The following is a 25506-nucleotide window of genomic DNA, read 5'->3' on the forward strand; positions in this document are numbered from 1 at the left end:
CAGTGACCGGCCACAAAATCAGGAACTAAAGTCAGATTTATGTTGTAACATCATGTCCCGAGTAGGAGCGATCTAGTCGTGAATCCCAACTCTCTGATTCCAATACTCCACCAACTTGTATTAATTATCTATTATTATATTTCCAATTATAAACTAAGAAGCATGTCTACTATTTCAATGTTGTTAACTATATTTACATAAGATGAAAAATATGTAATGAGTACTGATGATTGATGTGATGTAAACTTTTAAACTGTTTAGCTGCTCATCCCTGGCTATATGTACCACTTAATCGTATTTTCTATTTTAAAACTTTGCATATATTAAACTGTTCAGCATGCTTACTCGACCATGTTTAGGGGAGGTTATTAGTAGAAATTGGTTGTGGACTTACTGGGTAACCAACGTTACTTACCCTTTCCTTCCTATTTTTTTTTTAGTTTCAGCACTTGCAGTTACCTAGACAGGTGCAGAGTCGTTAAGTGAGGAGTATCTGGTCGATCAGATCGACGATCAGAGTCTATTGCTTGGTGAGCACAAGGGCTACACCCCTTAGTGATGTCAGTTTCGTCCAAGATGTATGTAAATTTTGGAGTGAGTGTTAGGTTTGTATTAAAGTAAGAGTATTTTGAAAATCTTGTATATTGTTAAACTTCCGCACTCTGATATACTCATGTATTAGATATTTTCAGTCTTCCGCTGTTATTTTCGTGTTGCCTTTATATATGTCATGTGGCGCCCCGCTGAACGCTAACACAAATCCCCATGTCAGATTTCAAGGTACGAGGTGGCACCTCGAAATTTCGGCATGGTCTCCTCTGTTTATGTTAGCATTCCAAGGCGATTCAACCTACACCTGATAAACGACATACAATCCTGCATATAACAAACAAAATATAATACTAGCGGAAGTCTATATACGTCTAATAATGTCCGATAGATCAGAGTGCGGAAGAAGAAAAATTATATACAGGATTATACAAAATTTCTCACTCTAACAGAATTTCTAACACTCAAGACAGAATCTATTAAACTACCTGGGGGAACTGACACCACTAGGAGGTATAACCCTAGTACTTACCAGGTGACGGACTCTGGTTGTCTATCTGACCAACCAGATGATCATCATTCGTGCTCTATATTTGCCTCGCCAAGTTCTGAATCTGAAACTAAAAAAAATAGAGAAGGAAATGGTGAGTAACAATGGTTACCCAGTAAGGAAACAAACAATTTCTGCTAATAACCCCTCCTAGCATGAACGAATAAGCATACTGAATCATTTAAAATAATCAAAGTTTTCCATAATAAACTACGATTAACTGGTACATATAGCCATGGTGAGCAACTAAACATTTTAAAACTCACATTACATCGATCAGCAGTACTCACTATAACATTCTCTTTTTATACAAATCTAATTGATCAAATGGAAACAATAAACATGGATTTCATTTTATATATCAAAATAAGCAACAGATACATAATACACAATGGTGGAGTATTGGAATTAGAGTGTTGGGATTCACGATTGGATCGCTCCCAGTCGGGACATTATGTTACAATTTCTCTCTGACTTTTAGTTCCTGATTTTGTGGCCGGTCGCTGCACTTACCACGTTTGGTTGACCATTTATCCGGCTCAGGCTGGCCGTTTGACGTGACCGTAAGGAATGGGTCTCTTTTCGACGTGTCAGAACGTTCGACTACTATAGATTGTTAGTGATCACTGACCAATCATCTTCGTCTATGCCTATCAGGCGTACATGTGATTCCCAAATATACAAATCATTCGTATACGACCACCTTTACATTACAAGTTCACTGGCAAAGATAGAGAGGAATATTCCGGATTCCAGTTGTGACTCCATTCTCATACGCGTCCCATACCACGTATGAGCTTGGTGGTCCCTACCGTACATCCTAGGATAGTACACCACTCCGGATGATATGACGCACTATCCCTTCAGGCATTCACAAACTCTTTAACAGCTCACAAAATAGTTACATATATATATTATTTTCATTTGAAAACAAAAGAGAAATTAACAATACAAGGTTGAGAATAGATATCCAGTTTCCTACCATGCACGTGTGGCCACCCGGCCTAAAATAAATAACATAACTGAAACGTAAATAGCACCTCGCGCTAACAGAAATTTAAATAAACATGCAACCAACAATATTATCCATGGATATCTGTTCACCAACCTGCACACAACACAACAACGTAAAATGCAGACATCACCCCTCGGGTGTGACTCTGACATTTTACCGTTTCATACTCTTTCCCTTTTTCTGATTTTTACAATTTTCAATCTCTTCAATAAAACATCAATTTTCTGATATTCATCAACTCAATATGAGTTCATTGAATATTAAATCACATTTTCCAACTAAAGAATTTATTTTTATCAATAATATTGAAAAAGAAAACAAATTTTATATCAAAACGGGGTCCGAGCAGTGCACAAGACCCAATTTATGGAAATAACCCATTAAAATACCCTACCCACGTATAATTTGTTAAAAATACAAGTAAACATATCAATCATGCAATTTCTGGCGTGAATTTTTGAAATAACAAAATAATTCTATATTTTAGAAATACATCCAATTTTTTTCGATAAAATCCTAAATGCAATTTTCATAATCTACGATTACTAATAGAAATTGAGAGTTCCTTACCATGTTTAGGCGAACTGATCAAAGCGTGTGCACGAAAATCGAGGCGATCGACGCGGAAATCGAGACGGATCGAACTTCGAAACGACTGATTTTCGAAACTGACCCGGTGGTTTCGAAGATCTCGATGTGCTCGTCTCTTCTCCCTTCTACGGCGAAAGACAGTTTGACCCCGAAACCGATGAAAATCGAGGTCGAAGTTACGAAATCTCCGTATAAAAATACGGCTGATTTTTGACTATACGGGGTGAAAAAGACGAGAAAACAGAAGGAATTTGGGTGGGTTATGTAGAGAATGAGGCTGCGGACATTTCTCCATTCTGCGTCGGAAGACGGTTTAACCTAGAAACGGACGAAATCTGAGGTCAAAGTTTCGAAACTTCCGTATCCAAATACGGCTGATTTTTGATGATATCGGGTAAAATAGAAAGTGAAACAAAGAAAGGTTGGGTGGATTTTGTAGAGAACGTAGCTGCGGACATTTCTCCTTTCTGCGTCGATCGTCGACAGCGAACCGTTTGTGAGAGATCTGAGATGGAAGATCGAAGAGAAAAAAAAAATTTTGTTTTTTATATGTCTCGGCCGTATGGACGCGTTGGGGAAGATGACATATAAAAAAAAATTAAAAATATTATTTTAATAAAATGTGGGACGAATTCGGTATTTTGTCAATTATTTCGATCGATGATAACTTGATCATCCGGACTCCAAAACTGACAAATGAATACTCTATTTCACCTAATTTTTCGTTCCGGATCTAATGGTATAGTCAATTTCTACAAATTATGTCTTCATAAAAAATTTACATTTTTGGCCTGATGTGACCCCTCAACTTGATGTCGTTTTCGTTTTTGGCGATAATTCGACTTCCTGATCTCCAAAAATGACAAATAAATAGTCTATGTTGAATAATTTTTCGTTATAAACCCAATGGTATGATCGAATTTTAAAAATTATTACTCTAACAAAAAGTCACTATTTTAGCCTAGTCCGACCCGGTAATCGAGGATTTTGTAACTTTTATATTCGGACTCGTATTTGAGCGTGCTTACAGGCTAAACTATGTTTTTCGATCATTTTGAATCTAATGGTGAGGTCAGATTCCATTAAAAATGATCAAAAACATCCTAAAGTTTTACCCCTAAATCCCACTTTCAAGATTTTCTTAATATTCCACTATTTATTTTTCCTCGAGATACAAATTAAAAATTCGGGGTGTTACATTCTCCCCCCCTTAATAAAAATTTCGTCCTCGAAATTGAAATCATACTTATCAAACTTTGTCGTGATTCCACTAACACGACATGTATAATAAACACTACCTATTTTCGATTACTATCTATTCTTAGTCCCAAGCCAATCTCATTATAACTCGTAGACTTATGTCTCCTATATTCCGTCAACCCAACATTCATTAATTATTCACTCTAATTCAAACTTGTACTCCAACTAATCCATTATTATATAACCACAAGATAACAATCAATTCACATTGTATCACTTCCCCACCAATGTCTATCAACCACAATCCTTTCATATCTTCTTTATTCTTTATCTTTACTTTTATCATCAATTACATCGTCTATTATGTTTTACTCATAATTATTATGAATATTACTCCCCAATGCATAGTCTTACCGTAAGACACCACTATCCTTATATTCAATTCAATATTACATTTCTACTTATTGCGATATTTCTTCAAAACCTCTGTCATAACCTTTATAATTTAAAATCTTACTCGATGGGCTAAATCCTACATCTGTTTTCTCACAATTCTATTAAGTCACCATTAATGCAACATTGTCACAAGATTATTTTTTTCTCACGTTTTACATCGACCCACCTCTTAACTTGTACTCTACTAAATCTCTTTAGGATGGATGTGGGCATAGGTAAGTGGTACCCGCTGCTTCTACGGCATCATAATCTTTACTTATAGCGCTTGTCTGTAGAAAATATTGATCATGTAACGAGAACGATAATAATGAATTCTTTTACTGGAAGGCGATCATGAAAGGAGAAGGCAAAAGAAGAGTTAGAATCGACACCGAGGATAGAAAGATAAAAGGGAAAAGATAATCTATCTTTTTAAAGGAGGAGAATCGATTCAAGAAGTTGTAAAGCAAGAGCTGCTTTATCTAATAGTTCAGTCGTTAGGCCTCCCAAAGTTAAGCTATCTTCAATCGAAAAGAGAGATACGTAACTCCCTGTATTGATATTCGAGGAAGTAGCTCTCGACATGAAGGATATACAAGAAGCACTTGCTTATCTACTAGCATAATATACGAGTAATTGACTAGACTATTGATATAAAGACTAGCGTACCAATTGAACATCATTTGTCTTTTCACACTTTACAATTATTCTAATACCTATTTTGGAAGTTCTTAAATGCAAGTTCTTAAATGATCTTCCAAAAAAACTTATTCTTTCCTTGCAAGGCCTCCCAATAGTATAAATAATTTCATTACTTGAACTGTGTCAGTTGTTTCTAGTTCTAGCAAGTGTGCAAACTCTTCACAGAATTATATGATCTAGAAGAACCAGTATTGAATATAATTTCAATTTCTAACATTATAATTAGAGATCGTACTTTCCAAAACTTCGTCGGAGACATGTACTTTCTCCTAGGTCACAATTCTTGCTCGCGACTGTGATGAGAGCATTATTTCCTAATATGTTCCACCTGACCATATACGTAACAATGTCAATGATTTTGTCTTCGTTGATCTCTGTGGAGTAGGCAGTTGGTAGACTGGGGTTTGTAGGCTCTGAACCTACCTTGTTGATTCCTTTGGCCTTGTTGGCATCATTGGAGCTCCAACTGCTCTATAACTCGGCGATTGGGGAACTCTACAACTTGATAGTGGAGGAGTTCTATATTGTGGATACACTAATCCGGGGAAGATTAACCTCGAATACATCGGCCTCTTAGCCGAATCTGATCTGGGAAGAAAAGAAATCTAAGGTCAACTCATTTGCCCCTTGGAGGTCTGAAACTCTATCTCCTCTTGTTTTATCTTTTAAGCTCGATTGACTGTATCTCTATAATTGGTAGTCTCAATCATCGACCTCCTGGCCCTTAGGTAAGTTTATAGTCCTCTAAAGAATTTACGGCCCTTCTACAGATCTGTCAGGATAAGCTTGGGCGCATATCATGACAACCTAATGTACATCATATCTTAGTCTTTGTAATTGATAGATTACCCTGCACTAATCTCAAAACTCTTAGTATTTGATTTCTCGAGCAATCTCAGATATAAATCTATCGAGAAATATCCTCTCGAAGTTTGCCCACTCAAACGATCCATTCCCAATACATTCATCTTAAAATGTTACTAATGATTAGCATTCTCGTCCAACTAGAATGTAATCACCGTCACCCATTGATTTCTTCGGCATTACATGTCACTCAAAATCTTTCAGGTCTTCAAAACACTTATTGACCTCAATCAGATCGAAAAAGTCTCCAAATCTTGATAGACGTAATCGTTGAAAATTCTACAACCACATCCTTGGATTTACCTGTCTTTTGGGCTTGGGAATTCTCTCATTCTTCAAAGGCACGACCTATGGTAATGGTCCCTAAGGTGGAATAGTATTTCCCTTTTGCGAAGAAGTCCAACGCTCCCTCATTTCTTGGATTTAGTGATGCGTCTTGCAATCGTGGTAAGTCTTGTACCATCTCTCACTTCCGATCGCTAGTCTTGTCTGTTCGGGATGGCACGAATATGTTATCAACTTTATTTAAACCTGGTGGCCGTATTGTTCCTTCAATTGGTTTTTCTAGCATCTTTTTGAGACACGCATCCTTAATCGATTGATATCGACCCAAACATTGTTCTCCTTTATATCCCAATTTACCACATTCGTAATATATCAGAACTCTTCTTTTCAACTGATTTAGTAGTATATGTTGTTTCTTATAAAATTTTTCTATCCATTGAGTTGGTATGTCTATAATATCACACCTCACGTATGGTTATTTTTCCTATGAATTTGCTAGTTTCGTAATTGTTTGTCGCTTATTAGAAACTAATTGTCTTCCTTCTATTTGGCTTCAAGGTGGTGGTTGTATTATTCATACTTTCCCCTTAGATTTGATATGAGACACAACCATCTATCCCATGAACGACATTAACTGTGCTATCAGGTTAGCGGTTGGGTCTAGAATCTGTCTCATCTACATTGCGTTTCAGCCTCTGTCTCGTCCAATTCTCTTGCTTGTGTTTATCCGTAACAAGGCAATTATCAGAATACGGCCAAAATCGTTCTTACCTAACTATGAATTACTATCATAGCTTGGACCTTAGTAATGGACTCCATTTTCTTACTAACAGAATAAACTTATAATCCTATCTTAGGCTTACAAGGCTCTATAGACTTCTAGACACAGAAAAACTCATAATTCCAATACGGAATTACAATGAGCTCGGATATCGAATTCCTAGTGACACTCTATGATTCATCACTCTAATATCTGTGGATATCAGCTAATCCTATAAAACATAGTATCTGTATCCCATACGGATCTAATGCTATGCTCTGATACCATCTGTTGGGCCCCGCCGAACGCTAACACAAATCCCCATGTCAGATTTCAAGGTACGAGGTGGCACCTCGAAATTTCGGCATGGTCTCCTCTGTTTATGTTAGCATTCCAAGGCGATTCAACCTGCACCTGATAAACGACATACAATCCTGCATATAACAAAAAAATATAATACTAGCGGAAGCCTATATACGTCTAATAATGTCCGATAGATCAGAGTGCGGAAGAAGAAAAATTATATACAGGATTATACAAAATTTCTAACTCTAACAAAATTCCTAACACTCAAGACAGAATCCATAAAACTACCTGGGGGAACTGACACCACTAGGAGGTATAACCATAGTACTTACCAGGTGACGGACTCTGGTTGTCTATCTGACCAACCAGATGATCATCATTCGTGCTCTATATTTGCCTCGCCAAGTTCTGAATCTGAAACTAAAAAAAATAGAGAAGGAAAGGGTGAGTAACAATGGTTACCCAGTAAGGAAACAAACAATTTATGCAATAACCCCTCCTAGCATGAACGAATAAGCATACTGAATCATTTTAAAATAATCAAAGTTTTACAGAAGAAAACTACGATTAACTGGTACATATAGCCAGGTGAGCAACTAAACATTTTAAAACTCACATTACATCGATCAGCAGTACTCACTATAACATTCTCTTTTTATACAAATCTAATTGATCAAATGGAAACAATAAACATGGATTTCATTTTATATATCAAAATAAGCAACAGATACATAATACACAATGGTGGAGTATTGGAATTAGAGTGTTGGGATTCACGACTGGATCGCTCCCAGTCGGGACATGATGTTACAATTTCTCTCTGGCTTTTAGTTCCTGATTTTGTGGCCGGTCGCTGCACTTACCACGTTTGGTTGACCATTTATCCGGCTCAGGCTGGCCGTTTGACGTGACCGTAAGCAATGGGTCTCTTTTCGATGTGTCAGAACGTTCGACTACTATAGATTGTTAGTGATCACTGACCAATCATCTTCGTCTATGCCTATCAGGCGTACATGTGATTCCCAAATATACAAACCATTCGTATACGACCACCTTTACATTACAAGTTCACTGGTAAAGATAGAGAGGAATAACCCGGATTCCAGTTGTGACTCCACTCTCATACGCGTCCCATACCACGTATGAGCTTGGTGGTCCCTACCGTACATCCCAGGATAGTACACCACTCCGGATGATATGACGCGCTATCCCTTCAGGCATTCACAAACTCTTTAACAGCTCACAAAATAGTTACATATATATATTATTTTCATTTGAAAACAAAAGAGAAATTAACAATACAAGGTTGAGAATAGATATCCAGTTTCCTACCATGCACGTGTGGCCACCCCGCCTAAAATAAATAACATAACTGAAACGTAAACAGCGCCTCGCGCTAACAGAAATTTAAATAAACATGCAACCAACAATATTATCCATGGATATCTGTTCACCAACCTGCACACAACACAACAACGTAAAATGCAGACATCACCCCTCGGGTGTGACTCTGACATTTTACCGTTTCATACTTTTTCCCTTTTCCGATTTTTACAATTTTCAATCTCTTCAATAAAACATCCATTTTCTGATATTCATCAACTCAATATGAGTTCATTGAATATTAAATCACATTTTCAACTATAGAATTTATTTTTATCAATAAATTGAAAAAGAAAACAAATTTTATATCAAAACGGGGTCCGAGCAGTGCACAAGACCCAATTATGGAAATAACCCGTTAAAATACCTACCCACGTATAATTTGTTAAAAATACAATTAAACATATCAAACATGCAATTTCTGGCGTGAATTTTTGAAATAACAAAATAATTCTATATTTTAGAAATACATCCAATTTTTTAAAATCCTAAATGCAATTTTCACAATCTACGATTACTAATAGAAATTGAGAGTTCCTTACCATGTCTAGGCGAAAGGATCAAAGCGTGTGTGCGGAAATCGAGGCGATCGGCGCGGAAATCGAGATGGATCGAACTTCGAAGCGACTGATTTTCGAAACTGACCCGGTGGTTTCGAAGATCTCGATGTGCTCGTCTCTTCTCCCTTCTACGACGAAAGACAGTTTGACCCCGAAACCGATGAAAATCGAGGTCGAAGTTACGAAATCTCCGTATAAAAATACGGCTGATTTTTGACTATACGGGGTGAAAAAGACGAGAAAACAGAAGGAATTTAGGTGGGTTATGTAGAGAATGAGGCTGCGGACATTTCTCCCTTCTGCGTCGGAAGACGGTTTAACCCAGAAACGGACGAAATCTGAGGTCAAAGTTTCGATACTTCCGTATCTAAATACGGCTGATTTTTTATGATATCGGGTAAAATAGAAAGTGAAACAAAGAAAGGTTGGGTGGGTTTTGTAGAGAACGTAGCTGCGGACATTTCTCCTTTCTGCGTCGATCGTCGACGGCAAGCCGTTTGTGAGAGATCTGAGATGGAAGATCGAAGAGAAAAAAAAAATTTTGTTTTTTATATGTCTCGGCCGTATGGACGCGTTGGGGAAGATGACATATAAAAAAAAATTAAAAATATTATTTAAATAAAATGTGGGACGAATTCGGTATTTTTACAATTGTTTCGATCGATGATAACTTGATCATCCGGACTCCAAAACTGACAAATGAATACTCTATTTCACCTAATTTTTTGTTCCGAATCTAATGGTATAGTCAATTTCTACAAATTATGTCTCCATAAAAAATTTACATTTTTGACCTGATGTGACCCCTAAACTTGATGTCGTTTTCGTTTTTGGCGATAATTCAACTTCCTGATCTCCAAAAATGACAAATAAATAGTCTATGTTGAATAATTTTTCGTTATGAACCCAATGGTATGATCGAATTTTAAAAATTATTACTCTAACAAAAAGTCACTGTTTTAGCCTAGTCCGACCCGGTAATCGAGGATTTTGCAACTTTTATATTCGGACTCGCATTTGAGCGTGCTTACAGGCTAAACTATGTTTTTCGATCATTTTGAATCTAATGGTGAGGTCAGATTCCATTAAAAATGATCAAAAACATCCTAAAGTTTTACCCCTAAATCCCACTTTCAAGATTTTCTTAATATTCCACTATTTATTTTTTCCTCGAGATACGAATTAAAAATTCGGGGTGTTACATGTCAGAATATGTGGTATATTTAGATTACGATGTTTTCGAGTTCCGTGGAACACTAACATAAATAGTGAGAGCCATTCCTAAATTTCGAGGTGTCACCTAGTACCTTGGGATTTGGCTTTGGGATTTGTGTTAGTGTTTGGCGGGGCGTCACACCATGAGTACTGTCTCCACAAGATTACAATTTTTGAAGATTTGTTGGAAATAATAAAGTATGCATGGGAAATTATTATCATATTATTTTTGTAAAATTCATTAATACAATTTGCAAATAAGTCGACTACTCGACTTTAGGGTTGTACACCCCTTTTACAAGTACTTATTATAGTATATTATTCTTAAATTAATTCGTTAAACTAATAATTAATTTTTTTATTTTTTATGTTTATTTTAAATATGTATACACGATCACTTGTCCATTGGAAGACCCATTGTTACTTATCAGGGTCTCGAATTATCACAAATACTACGGTGGATGATAGAAGATATAGTATGTAAATGACTCTCATCATAGTGTATACTGTCTAATAGGACACATATGGATCTATTGACAACTAACATGATGGGTAAAGTTAAAATTTTAAATTTTATTATGATTTATTATATTTATTTTAATTTTTTGATAAATTTTTTATCTTTTTTTTCAGGTTACATGGTGTTATCATTACCATATTCACTATGGAGCTCAACATGAGCTCTATCATATGTACTTTACGGCATATGAAGATAATCTTCATCAATAGTGCTTCATCTATTTGAGCTTTATAGAGTTCCATCCAACAAATATATGCATAAGACAATTTTGATTACATCAAATTATCCCTACTCCGTCGTTGATTTTTAAAAATATGATAAGGCAAATTGGACCCCCTAATCATGCCATTAATGATTGGATGAATAGATATGATACTCATCCAGTGGTCGATATGAAGGCTTAGGACTTAAATGATAAATTTAAATTATAATTATAATTTATATTTATTCTTAATAGAAAAATATCAGCAATAATAATATATTAATATCTTTTATTTCAATACAATGACCTTCAGAGGATTTTATGTTTTAGTATGGTTATTCTCGAGTTCGTAATTCTTATGCTATTTATCGAAAAGAGTTTTGATTGGTTTATTTAAAAGGCTAAATTCGTCCAAATTCGATTTTAAGGATTTTATGAACTATTGGTAGGGCCCAATACTTAATATGTGGATCACTTGAATTTGTTAGATCATGGGCTTTATCTTTGCGAATCCTATATCCAAATTATAGGGAGCTTGTTCCCAATCAATGGGCCTTAATTTAGATGTGTAGGTCCAACTTTTATGACTTTAAGAACTTTTCGTTAGTTTAGAAAATGATAGAAACCCATTTGAATTTTGATGCCTACACGTGATTCTTATTTTTGATCTAATTAATGATTGAATGCGAACTAAAATATGAACTCATGTATAGATCATCTCCACATAAGCAATGATAAAAGTGGGGTAGAAGTCAACCACTATTGTTCTTGCTTTACTTGCATCTTTATCCCTAAAAAATGTTCATTTTTATCCTAAAATATCAACACAATAGCAGTTTTGTATCTTGCGGATGCTTCAAATGGATACCATTGACACAACCTCAACAATTTGACCTTATTGGCTAACAAGATGTTTGCATCAGCTTCAAAGATGTTGAAGTATAACTCAAGCCTTAACAGCAATAACTTGATTAGACATGTTGATTCCTTTGTCTATCACAATTTGATCAAAATAAGAATAAATGTAAGGAACATTGTGATCGCGATACATTGCATTCATTCATATAAATTACTAAATTCAAAGAAACACATAATTCCTATAGATCGAGAAAGAAAGGAAGAGATGAAATCTTACCTTCGAAATTGAAAATTAGAACTATAATTAGAGGACAATGGAAGAACAAACAAGAAATGCGGCAATTTCCATGGATTGGAAGAGCGAACAACAACAATAATTCGAATCAAATCTGGAAAAAGGAAGAAAGTGAAGACGAGGTGAAGATGAACTTCGTCAATGAGATTAAGGGTTTTGTTGGGGTGAAGCCATTGTTTTCATTGATGAGTGGAGAAGACAATGAAATTGGGGTTAAGGTTACATAGAAGAGAATACAAGAGGAGGAGATAAGACCAAAATCAGATTTTTGATTTTGATTTAGAAAACTAAAACTTTCGTTAAGGTGATGCTCTTAGGGAGGTTATTATAATAAACAAAAAGTGCAAAAGAATGCACATGGTTTATTTTTAAAATACTTGATTTGAGCCCTAGTTCTATCCAGATTCAATGGTTCACGTCATTTGTCTGGTGATTTGGTTGGCGATTTGGCAAGTGAACCCAACTAGTGTTTGATATGATTGAATTAATGTAATTAAATTTTATTTATTGTGCAAGTCAAACAAAAACATGGCTCATGGTTCAGTACAAGGCGTAGACAAACCAGAAATGGTAGTAAACCTAATAAATATTTTAATTATATTATTGTTGCATGCACATACATAACTGAGAAGTTTAATTTTCTTTTTTATAATTGGGATTTAGTACATTTTGTTTCAAAGTGACAACACATTAGTATGCAATCCTAGGATTAGAAACAAAATATAAATTTCAAATTTAAAAATAAAAAATAAAATAAAATATTATAATTATAAAAAAATTTAAACTAGTACTTGTATTTGATTTCATGAATGAAAATTATGATTTGAATTTTGATTGAAAATTTCATTTTTTTTATTCAATAAATATTAACAATACAAATTATTATTTAGATTATTGATAGAATAAAATAAATTATTTAATTATAAAAAATATTAAAAAATTAAAGTAATATATGTATCTGACTTCATGAATGTAAATTATGATTTGAATTTTGATTGAAAATTTCATTTCATCATTCAATCAATATTAACGATAGAAATTATTATTTAGATTATTGATAGAATAAAATAAATTATTATAATTATAAAAAATATTAAAAAATAAAAGTAATATATGTATTTGACTTCATGAATGTAAATTATGATTTGAATTTTGATTGAAAATTTCATTTCGTCATTCAATTAATATTAACGATAGAAATTATTATTTAGATTATTGATAGAATAAAATAAATTATTATAATTATAAAAAATATTAAAAAATAAAACTAGTTGAAAAGATGATCGAAGAAATAGTCGAAGATGGTCAGAGAAGATGATCAGGGAAATGGCCGGAGAAGATGATCAAAGAAATGGTTGAAGAAGATGGTCAGAGAGGTTTTAGAGAAGAGCTTTTATTTTCGAATGCTTTCTCAAATGGAGGTGCATGGTTTTTATAGAAGTTTCAAAAGGGTGTAGAAGGGACAGGTGTTTGGTTGATGCTTAGGAAGGTTTGAGAAGGGACACATGTTTGGTTAGGATTTTGTCGACATTTTTGAACATGTGAATATTCAAAGGCTTCGACATATTATCTTATAGACAATCGATAAAAGCCAGCTTTTGTCCAATGGTGACGGAGCCTTGTGTTATTTACATTTGACTTTATAAGATTGAAAATGATTGGTATTTGAATAAGTAGATATATACCTTTGAGTATTAAACTTTTACAAGAATAATAAAATATTTCTAGAGACGTTTGAAAACTTGGCTTTGATACCAATTTACAGTATTAGGTTTAAAATATTTGATCGAGGTTTTGAACAAGGATTTTAATAGGAGAAGATGATCGGGAAAATGGTCGGAGAAGATGATCAAGGAAATGGTCAGAGAAGATGAACGAAGAAATGGCCGAAGAAGATGGTCGGAGAGGTTGCAGAGAAGAGTTTTTATTTTCAAATGCTTTCTCAAATGGAGGTGCATGGTTTTTATAGAGATTTTAGAAGGGTGTAAAGGGATAGGTGTTCGGTTGATGTTTAAGAAGGTTCGAGAAGGGACACGTATTTGGTTAGGATTTTGTCGACATTTTTGAACATGTGAAGACACGTGAAGTGTACACGTGACAATATTTTATTTGACCGACAGTGCTACAATTGTAGTATATGTCACAGCTACAGTGATTTTGTTTGACGGACTTTGGTGACTAAAATACTATTTAATCGTGATTTTTGACAAACCAAACTTTTACACATTTATACAGACTCTTTGACATATCAGTCATAATATAGAAGACTCTTGGCATATTTACATATTTGTACAGACTTAAATTTATAGATAACTCTATAGACCTTTAAACATATATTTTTAAAACAAAAATTATTTTTCATTGTCATCATCAAAAATATTTTGAGGATTATTTAAAGAGGACGATATTGCTACAACAGAACCTTGGGCAGATATTGCATTTTTGAGATTTTTGAGTTCTTTGGATATCTTTTGCATTTGTTCAATAGCTAATTTAATGTCTTGGGCAGAAATTTTTGCAGGAGATGGTGTAGTAGTTGTTGAGACAACTGCTTGAGCATAAGATTTTGCTGAAACTTTGGATAATTTTAGAAAATTGTCAAAAGACAAAGTCTTTTGTGTCCTTTGAGATGCTTCGATATTACTTTAATGTGATCATATTTATCCCACCATTTAACATAGGTGTTTCATCTTCTCCAACCATCTCCGACCATTTCTCCAATCATCTTCTCCTATCAAAATCTCTATTCAAAATCCCGATCAAACATTTTAAACCTGATCCTGTAAATTGGTATCAGAGCCAAGTTTTCAAACATCTCCATAAATATTTTATTATTCTTGTAAAAGTTTAATACTCAAAGGTATATATCTACTTATTTTAATTCTTATCATTTTCAATCTTGTAAAGTCAAAGGTAGATAACACAAGGCTCCATCACCATTGGATCGAAGCTGGCTTTCATCGATTGTCTATAAGATAATCTTTCGAAGCCTCCTAGTTTATCCTTTTGATTTTACATAAGAATAATTCTCTATTCTTCTATTTTTTATTGCTTACTGTATTTTCTTTTACTGTTCTACTTTCTGTTTCATTAAAATCAAATTCGATTAAAAAAAAAAAAATTTAGATCTAGGCTCGAGGCTTCCTAGTCGGATAATAAAACTCGCAATTTGAGTTTAGTAAGACGAGTGGTAAATCCTTGACCAACCACTAGAAATAAAATATTTTAAAATCCTTATTTGATTTAAATGAAAATGATTTAAAATCTTTTGAAAGAAATATACAAATAGGCAATACTTCTTCTCAAACATGACCAATAAGAACAATATCTATCAAACAAAATGATGAAGTATCATATGAGATATATAACAATCTATAAAAAACTGGACTATTTCAAAAGTGCCTACAAAATAAATATATAAGGACAAATTAAAATTAAAAAATGATTATATTATAAATACAATAAAGCAATCCATGCCTATTCTACAAAATTAGAAAGTATATTTTTTACTTCCTCATGATCTAATAGAAAAAACATCAAAATAAAAAATATAATTATATTCATTTTGGCCTAATTCAGGTAGCAATCATTCTTTTAACCAGAATAGGCTTAAATACATCCACCCTGGTTCATGTCAGAGATAGAAGACATCTCAAATTTTTTGATCAGTTAATAGGCATGATACAAGCACTATTAAATGATGGTCGTATATTCTTTAACTATTTTCCAAACTTTTCTGTCTCTTTGACAGATCCAACCATATCAAAATCTTTAACTTTAAGAGTACAAACAAAATGATTTAATATGCCAATTTCAAAAAATATTATCATAATTTATAGAATTTACTATAAACCTATAATGTCCCTAATACCAAATTTCACTTATCAAAGTCAAATCAAAGGTTTAACCATTCTGTTCTTGAACAATTTTAGAAATACGATTATAACACCAAAACAAATTCAATGAGATACCATTGATTTAAACAACTCTTGGAAGATAAAAGAAGCCCAAGAACCAATACCAAAAGAAAAAGATCAAATAGAAGCATAGTAGAACACTCTGACGGCACTGTTAAAATTTATTTTGACACCGTTAGTCAAAAGAATTATATGATCTCTATACCGTTTACGAGTTCATCAAGAAAATCATTTGATCAAATGACAAACAAAACCTATAATACTGTGCCAACTTATATATTTTATCCAATTTATACAAAACAAAAAAATCTAAACAGAATATAATCTTATTGAATCTGACTTCGGTAGTCCACCTAGAGAAGTTAATACAATAAGTCTAGAAAATAATAATTTTACCATAAATAGGAAACTACTAAAACAAGAAATCTTAAAAAATTCTTTAAATAAATACTTTTTTAAGTTTCTCTAATATAGAAAAAAAAATAATCAAAGAAAAATGGTTTGAAGAGATGAATAAGAAACAAGCTCATATTCCTTTATTTATATGGTAAGAAATACAAACAAATTCAAATCAAAGTTTTCCGTAAACATGTTAAAACAAAAAATACAAATATGAAAAATCACAGAAAATGAAAAAATTAAATCAACATTTCCTCCTTTTAGAGCAATAAAAACCCAGGGATCTGTTGCAATTTCCCTTAAATCAGAAATACAATTTCAAAAATAAATTCCATGTACACAAAATGATCTTTCTTATATAATAAAATAAAATAATTATACAAACATCTATCTTCAACAACTAAGATAGTAGATAGGATCAATATCGGCTAAGCCAAAAATAAATACAAAAAGACGAACATCAATAGGTTCATCATCATCATCATTTTCAATGACTACAAAAGTAAAAAATCCCTTTCATTTACAATACGAATTACCTCATGTAGAAACAACATCTTCTTTTTTAGAAGAAATAACAAAAGACTACAAGAAAATCTAAAAATATAAAACCCTGAGTTTTCGTTTCGTATCTCGAAGAAAAATAAATAGTTGAATTTTAAAAAAAATCCTAAAAGTGGGACTTATGATAAAACTTTAAGATTTTATTCTAATCATTTTTAATAAAATCTAACCTCACCATTGAATTCAAAATTGTCAGAAAACATAATTTAGCCCATAAACACGCTTAAATGCGAGTCCAAACAAAAAAATTACAAAATTCTCGATTTTTGAGTAAGATCAGAATGAAATAATGACTTTTTACTAGTGTAAGAGTTTTTAAGATTTAATCATACCATTAGATTTATAATGAAAAATTATAAAAAATAGACTATTTACTTATCATTTTTGGAATCCAAAAAGTTGGATTATCATCAAAAACGAAAACGACGTCAATTGTAACACCCCAGATTTTCAACTAATATCTCGAGAAAATTAAATGGTGAGATTTGGAGGAAAATGTTGAAGGAGAGATTTAGAGCCAAATACTCGAATATTGTTATGATTAATTTCAAAGAAAATCGACTTCGCCATTAGATTCAAAAGGATTGGAATATATACATTAGCTTGTAAGCAAGTTCGAATTCGAGTTCGGATGAAAAAGTTATAAAATCCTTGAATTTTGCGTTAAGTGGGATCCAAAACAGTAAATTTTCGTTAGAGCGAGAATAAAAAAGATTTGATGAAACCGTTAGGTCCGCAACGAAAAATTATTTGAAACGGTATGCTTACTTGTCAATTTCCGAGTCCGAATAGTTAAGTTACGATTGAAACTAGAAATGATGAAAAATTACAAGTATGCCCTTAGCTTTATTATAAAAGAAATCTAATTTTCTTTTATTTTATTCATTTCTTTTCTTCTCCAAAGAACCAAATGGCAGCCACTTCCCAACCCAAGGGTTTCAACCCATTCCCATCAAGTTCTAGGGCTACAACTTCACCATCTTGGGTCGTCCATTCTCGTTCGTTTTCCCTACCCTCCACCAATCACCAGCCGTATAGTGCGAAGGAAACTCTACACCTTCCATCCAAAGGTTCCATCGAGTAGGAGTTAAAGTTACCCTTCATTATAGAAGCGAAGAAGAGCATCGTCGTCAAATGCTTTGTAAACCCTCGCTTATTTTGCATCCAAGTCAGCCAAACCTTGACTCTCAAGCCATCCAACCTTGATCCTTGCACGAGTTTATCACCATTGACAACCACAAACAAGTAGGGGGCTTTCAATTCTTGTTAATAACTTTAGATTTCCGAAATGTGTATTTAGGTTTTGAAACAAAACTTATTGTTTGTATTTAAATTATAGAAATTTGGTATTTGATTTCAAATTTATGGTAGAAGTAGATGCTTTGATTTTGTTTTATCAAGTTTTAACCATAAACTCGTGGGTGGGTCGAATGATTCAAAGAATGGAAGAAGAATCTGAAAAGAGGATCGAAAACTCGAAAGTTTGAGTGAGGTTCAGGCTATCGGCGGGAAGGGTCGGTGCCACCGGCACCTGCCGAAGGCATTCTGTCGGTTCCATAGACAAAATGAAGCTTTCTGCCGTCAAAAATTTTCTTCTGTAGGCAGGAATCGTCGGTTCCACCGACAGAACAAGGTTATGCCGCTGACAACATATTTCTGAGTCAGAAACAGACTGACTCGTGGCTTAACTCCCCCACTGCCTATACTTGATTTCCCACCCTTCATTTTATTAAAAACATTTAAGTAAAAGTAAATCTCAAAGGATCAAAATCCAAATTTTGGTTTCAAGAATAAAACGTAGTTTTCGACATTTTCGGCAAATTTCCAAAATGTAATAACTTTCACATTACTTTGAATTAGATTATAAAAACTATATGGTGTCAAATCTCGTGATCGAGACTTTTATTTCGAAAAACCTGTTTTCAATTTCAAAAACTTTGAAAAATTGAGTTTCCGACACTTAGCCAAATTTTCACCAGCTTTCATTAGTTTTAACAGCTTTTGTCTCGTGCATCGCTGGGACCTTGTTTTGAATAAACTTTGATGATTTTTGAAGGAAAGACCAAGAATGACCTTGAAAGATTGGAAAATGAATGAAAGTAACAGTACCGAAAGAATGGGGAAAGGGATGAAACGGTATAATGTCAAAATCACACCCTAGGGGTGATGTCTGCCTTTTACATTGTATGTTATATGTAGGTTGGTGAAAGGATATCCAGGTTATTAATGAAAGGGTTGCATGTTTATTTAAGATTATGTTAGCACTTGCGCTGAGTACTGTTATTTATTTTTAGGCCGGGTGACCACGGTTGCATGGTAGGAACTGGATATCCATTCTCAACCCTGTTTTGTTAATTTCTCTTTTGTTTTAAATGAAAAATCATATTTATACATAGCTATTTTGTGAGTTATTAAAGGGTTTGTGAATGCCTGAAGGGATAGTGCGTCACATCATCCGGATGGGTGCACTATCCTAGGATGTACGGTAGGGACCACCAAACTCATACGTGGTATGAGACGCGTATGAGAGTGGAGTCACAACTGGAATCCAGGTGCATTCCTTTCTTATCTTTACTAGTGAACGTGTATTGTAAAGGTGGTCGTATACAAGTGGAGTGTTATTTTGAGAATCACATACACGCCTGATAGGCATAGACAAAGATGATTGGTCAGTGATCACTAACACTTTAGTAGTAGTCGAACGTTTTAACACATTAAAAAGAGCCCTTTTGCTTACGATCACGTCAAACGGGTAGCCTGAGCCGGATAAATGGTCTCGCAAGCGTGGTAGACATGACCAGCCACAAAATCAGGAACTAAAAGACAAATTTACGTAGTAACATCCACTACAGTAAAATAGGGCGACCGTCGCTATAGGTAAACAATACCGTCACAATAGCATCTAGCGACATCCAGGGAAGCCGTCGATAGTCGTCGCTAATAGTCTCATTGCTAAATGTTATATCGACGGCCAACAATTGATAGAAACGTCGTTAGGTACAAGACTTATAGCGACAGCCGCTATTGGCCGTCGCTATACGGTAGTCTTTTTAAAAAAAAAATTTATTCTTCAGCTTCAGCTACGGTTTTAGTTGTCGCTATAAAAGCTTTTGAAAAAAAAAAATTTTACACCAGCCCCTTCATTTATTGTTGAATATTAGAGATACCCCTATATTTTGAAATTGATGACCTACCCCAACTATCAATATGAAAAGACCTAAATGCCCTCTCTATTAGATCTCATTGTGCTACTATTACACAGACTGATACAAATTCTCACAGAATCCAACTCACACACACATAATAAAATGGTCACCGGAATCCAACTCACGCATAGGCACGCACGCACACACACACATACACTCCAACTCACACACACACAAGTGTGCACACATACACACACGCGCACACACACACACTCCAACTCACACACACACACACACACACACACGCGTGCAAAGATACACACACGAGCGCACACACACACACACACACATATATAAAGGTTGAAGAAAGGAGAAGCCGTCATCCACATCTACATCACCTTGGAAAGCTTAAAACAAGCATCGATCATCAGAAAACTCCAGAGAATACAGTATAAAATGCTCTAAGAAACGTAAGAAGAATGTAAAATATCATTTATCAATGAATTAAGCACACTCACATTACTCAAGTTCGCTTCCATCTCAAGATATTGAAGTCCCTTTTGTACAAATGTAATAAGAGCACCAAGGGGGACTAAATTACCATCAATTGGACATTTAGTGATCCCTGCCTCATATTCGAAAGCAAATGTTGAATGCGTGAAACCTGAGAAAGAGCATATTAGAAAGCCACCTAAACAATTTGTGACACATGAAATAAAAGAAGAATCATGCTAATAATCTGAAGAAACAAAAAGGATCTAGAACAATGCAAGAGTTTTCAGATCATCCAATCTTCCCTTGTTCTTAAATCATATAATAAAAACAAATCTGAATTCAAGGATAATATGCCAAGCTAATGTCAAATGAAAGAAGGACAAGGAACCAAACAAGGACTGGCCAAGAGTGCCTAATAAGCAGGTAATCAAAATCAGTTAGGAGATGCAATATGCAACTAAGACTATAAGTTAAATGGGACAGTTTTAATGAGTAGCACTTCATGAGGTCACTTTAATCAAAGCAAAAAAATAAAATAAAATAAATGGAAAAAATACACGTTATTTAAAGATTAAAATAATTCTAGACCACTAACTGCAGCATATTCTTGAAGATAGTGATATAACAAAATAATCTAAACTGTTAAAGCTCATGTCATTCGAAACCAAAACATGGCTGCAAATACATGTTATGGGATATGGAAGTGAATTACCAATGCTCTATAAAACATGATGATTTCATTTGATAGGGCACTTGCCATCCTAATATTTTTCGACAGTGTTTTCACTAGTAACGTCTAAATCCTATATAAATGAGTATTGACTACAATGTACCTTCCACTCTCGAAGCAATCCAATAGAATTAATGAGCGTTGCTTCCATTTGTTTAACTAGGACCGGAACAGTTTCAGGATTAGTCCAATGGCTGCAAATATTTTACCAATCACAATTACAACCAAAATACTGAAGTGAAAGAAGTGCAATCCAAAAAAAGGGCCTCTATGCTACCATATCCTTCGAGCAAACATGTTATTATTAGTGATAATTTCCAAATCCAATAGCTAATGAACAAAAATTCTGTCAGGTGCCAACTAGTTGCTTTGTTTGAGTATGTAAGACATATATACTTTATTCTCTTTTTTTCCCCTTTGTTGTTCAGTTTTACAAAGTGATTAAGTTCCATTATATGGAAGTAGGAATGAAATTCGCTATGAAAACAATCCTGAATATGACTCGAAGCCCATACAGGTTGAGCTTAAGTTCAACTGAAACAGGAACTCTACTTAGTGTCAAGACTACAACACAAAAAGATTGAGCTTAAGTTCAACTTAACGCTTACACTCTCACTGGGAAGCAATCCCCCTCTTTTAATATCAATCATAGCTATGCATTTGTTGTATTCCTCACAAATCAACTACTTATCATTCATAATTAGATCAAAATAATACTCTATAGTTTTCTACAAATTGTTTGTTTAGTTGGACATATTAACATTCTTTTGAATTTTAACATTCATAGAATTGAATTGTCTGTTTATTTTTGAATTACTACAAGTTGTTGGGTATTTGAGATATCCACTAAAGGCACATTGAATTTATATCTAGTTTAAATTGTAGATAGAGGATTCAAACTGTGAGAATGTGCGCAAAAGAAATGTCGTGGTGGTGCTACAACGATTTATAAAGAGATACACATTAATATGGATGAAGAGAGACAAAAATACATGGATTTGCTACAACAAACACAAGTGTCGATCTAACATACAAATGGGGTGCAGACTCCGTCCACCATCTATGCACATTAATTAGAGTTCAAGGTATTATGAACGACACCAAAAGACATTTTAGTTGAAAGTAGATGTGCTTCTCCACCCAAGTGGGGCATGTCATCAATTTGAAAACAGGGAGATAAATCACAAAAAAATTCAAGTTTTGTTAGAACTTGCTGTATTTCCCAAACCCATAGGACCCAACTGCGAACTGGTTCACTTTGTACTGATTCGCGATTTAGTTCGACATTTTGAAGAAAGAGTGAAAAAGGCAATGATATAAGGTTTGAAGATAGGATTTTAGGCGTCAAATAAGATCCACAAGTTCCCTACTCACTTTACACATGGAACAAAAATCAATGGAGGTAAAGAATCATACAAGTCTATAATGTATGTACTTAATTGTGTTAATATATTCATTCGAGATGTAGCCTACACAAAGTCTAGAATATATTCTAGTGAGTCAAGCAGCACTGGTTAAACATTTTATATGAGAAGATCAAATTGTACTTGCAACCCATAGTTCCAAGCAAAGATATGATGCAGAATTGCACAATCCTACAAATATACTCCAGTGAAACATTTGAATGGCAATATATAACCTCCAGAAACAAAAGAAACAGAAATTCTAAATAACACTAGGGCCAATAGAGAAATAATGATGATGTTGGCAATAATAATAACACATAAAACTATTGTTATTATAAGTAGCAAGGAATTTCAAGTACTTTACCTTTATAGGTAGACTGGCTGGGAATAGATTAATGGCACCAGGATTATAAATTTCAAAAGAAATAATAAGTTGAAGATCAATTCATATACTAATTTCTCTTATGGGACTTGTCCAACATGGATAACACAAGTTGGATTAGTAATTGAGGAGAGTTTGATAGGATTCAATAGTATTGGGAAGTAAGATTCCTGTATTTTGATGAAACTTAGAGGGCTGTGGTTTTGGATTTCTCCTGTGGTTATCCATTTGAGCAAAACAACCTCCTTAGTGAGGCTCACAATCTTACTATGTTAGTAAGGAAAGGGTTTTTAAAAAAAAAAAACTACAGCTGACATTAAACAGAATAAAGGGATTGATTCATGATACCTCATCAGTTACTTCAATGCACCATTTTTCTAAATAGGATAAGCCTACTTTTACATACTCCACATCACTGGGTGAGCAGCACAAACGCTGCAATAGAAGGCTGAGAAAAATGAAAAGAATGTAAATAAGGACACGGTGACAAGAGAAACATAGTTATACTCATTTTTGTTTGGCTAAAATACTACATAACAAATTTAATGGGATCAACAAGAAAATACGAGTTGAACAAATTTACCTATTGAATAGCTGAACATTGATGAACGAGAATACCTGATTGAACATTGAGTGTACAGCTGCAATTCCAAACTCATGCACCCATTGCAAAGTGAAAATTAGTAAAAATAAATCTTTATATTGAAGATTATACAAGAGTGAAAGGAAAGCCTAAACAAATATGGATTGAAATCTCCTAATTTCAGCTTGCTAGCCTAAAGTGTGCACATCATACATCATTAGTTAATTGAAAATACAAGTAAGAGAGTGATATCAGAATCCAATTCTCAAGTAGTAGATAAGCTAAGATAGGAAAAGATACACAACTCAAAACATGACTATGTCTTCTAAAGTTTATATTACCTGGACACTTCAAATGGGAGTCATATCCATGTCCAGCATTTTTAACTTAATCTTGATTTTCTTAAGGGTGTGTTTGATTGCATGGCCAACTCTAAGGAAAATAGTACACCGTGGAAAACTTAAATTTAACGTTGTTTGAGATTTTAAAGCCTAGCCCTGCCTAATGCAGGAACCCTTAGCTATCTCTTGAGATTTTAAAACCTAGAGGCTTGCAAAGAAGAAGCATAACACATTGCCAACACTGGAAGTATTTTTTCACCCAAAAATATGGCACAACTAACAAGGTCAACTCTACCAATACTAGAAGTATTTACACAATCATACAGATAGGAAAAAAAAAGAATGCTACCCAAATAAGTGCATGACAGTTACTATACAATGGCACACTCCACAATTTAATTTGTAGTTACTATATATATTTTTTGATAAATAACAAACAACAATATCTCCATCTATAGAAGAACTTATTTCAGTTACCTTGATCAGTTGTGTCCCATTCACATAGAATGCCTTCCCATCCACCATGAACTGTGTCCCATTCCTTCCCACAAAATCCATCTCAGGTTCTTTAAAATAATCAAATCTCAAGTCCCCAAAAGACATGTAAATGAAGGCCACACAAGATGTAAAACCAAGAATTGGGTACAACAGCCCATTTCCTGCCAACATTTTTCTCTCTCTGATGTATAACCCCACCAAAATAGAAGAAAACAACAAAATGGTCAAAACTAACAGAGATATTGGTATCTATTCTAAGCTCTAAACCATGAAAGTCTAAAAATCTTGGATACCTAGATCAAGATTTGGTGTCTTAGATCTCTTAACAAATTATGTGACTGAAAAAAAAAATTAAAATACTAAATCCAAAACATGTTCAACAACAATGCTTGGTAGTACTCTATATAAGCATTCAACTCACAGGCTAGTCATGTTTAACAAGTTACTTAGTGGTGCAAAGACATTTCTTGTGCCATTTATGTCACTAATCCTCTTACATAAAGAAATTCAACCAAGCATTAACTACTACAATGAATTGCTTAGTCAAAGATCACCAAAAAACATTTACAAAATAATTAAGAGAACATGATATAAGGAAGGATTACTTGCAGCCTATATAATTTGATCAAAAAAGAAATGGAGATGGGAAGTGGAAAATCTACTAATATTTCACTTAATTGTGATAATTAAGTTTACAGATGCTATAAATTTTAATAATACCTCTAGCTTACCTCCCAAAGCCCAAGGATTATCCATTT

At 33.9% G+C, this 25506-nt stretch overlaps 1 protein-coding gene across 1 annotated transcript; it reads right to left on the reverse strand.

The window, feature by feature from the left end:
- Positions 1-21696: 21696 nt before the first annotated feature.
- On the reverse strand, positions 21697-25250 carry LOC147394008 (mannan endo-1,4-beta-mannosidase 2-like). Its single transcript, XM_086453089.1, has 4 exons — positions 24728-25250; positions 23910-23967; positions 23675-23761; positions 21697-21732 (listed from the first exon to the last, which is right to left on the reverse strand). Exons 1-3 carry the CDS (start codon positions 24917-24919, stop codon positions 23739-23741), a joined length of 273 nt encoding a protein of 90 aa, XP_086309215.1. The 5' UTR covers positions 24920-25250; the 3' UTR covers positions 21697-21732; positions 23675-23738.
- Between the last annotated feature and the right edge of the window lie 256 nt (positions 25251-25506).

The sequence above is a fragment of the Akebia trifoliata genome, chromosome 9, assembly GCF_017979445.1.
Source record: "Akebia trifoliata isolate Shusen 1 chromosome 9, ASM1797944v1, whole genome shotgun sequence".
NCBI lineage: Eukaryota > Viridiplantae > Streptophyta > Magnoliopsida > Ranunculales > Lardizabalaceae > Akebia > Akebia trifoliata.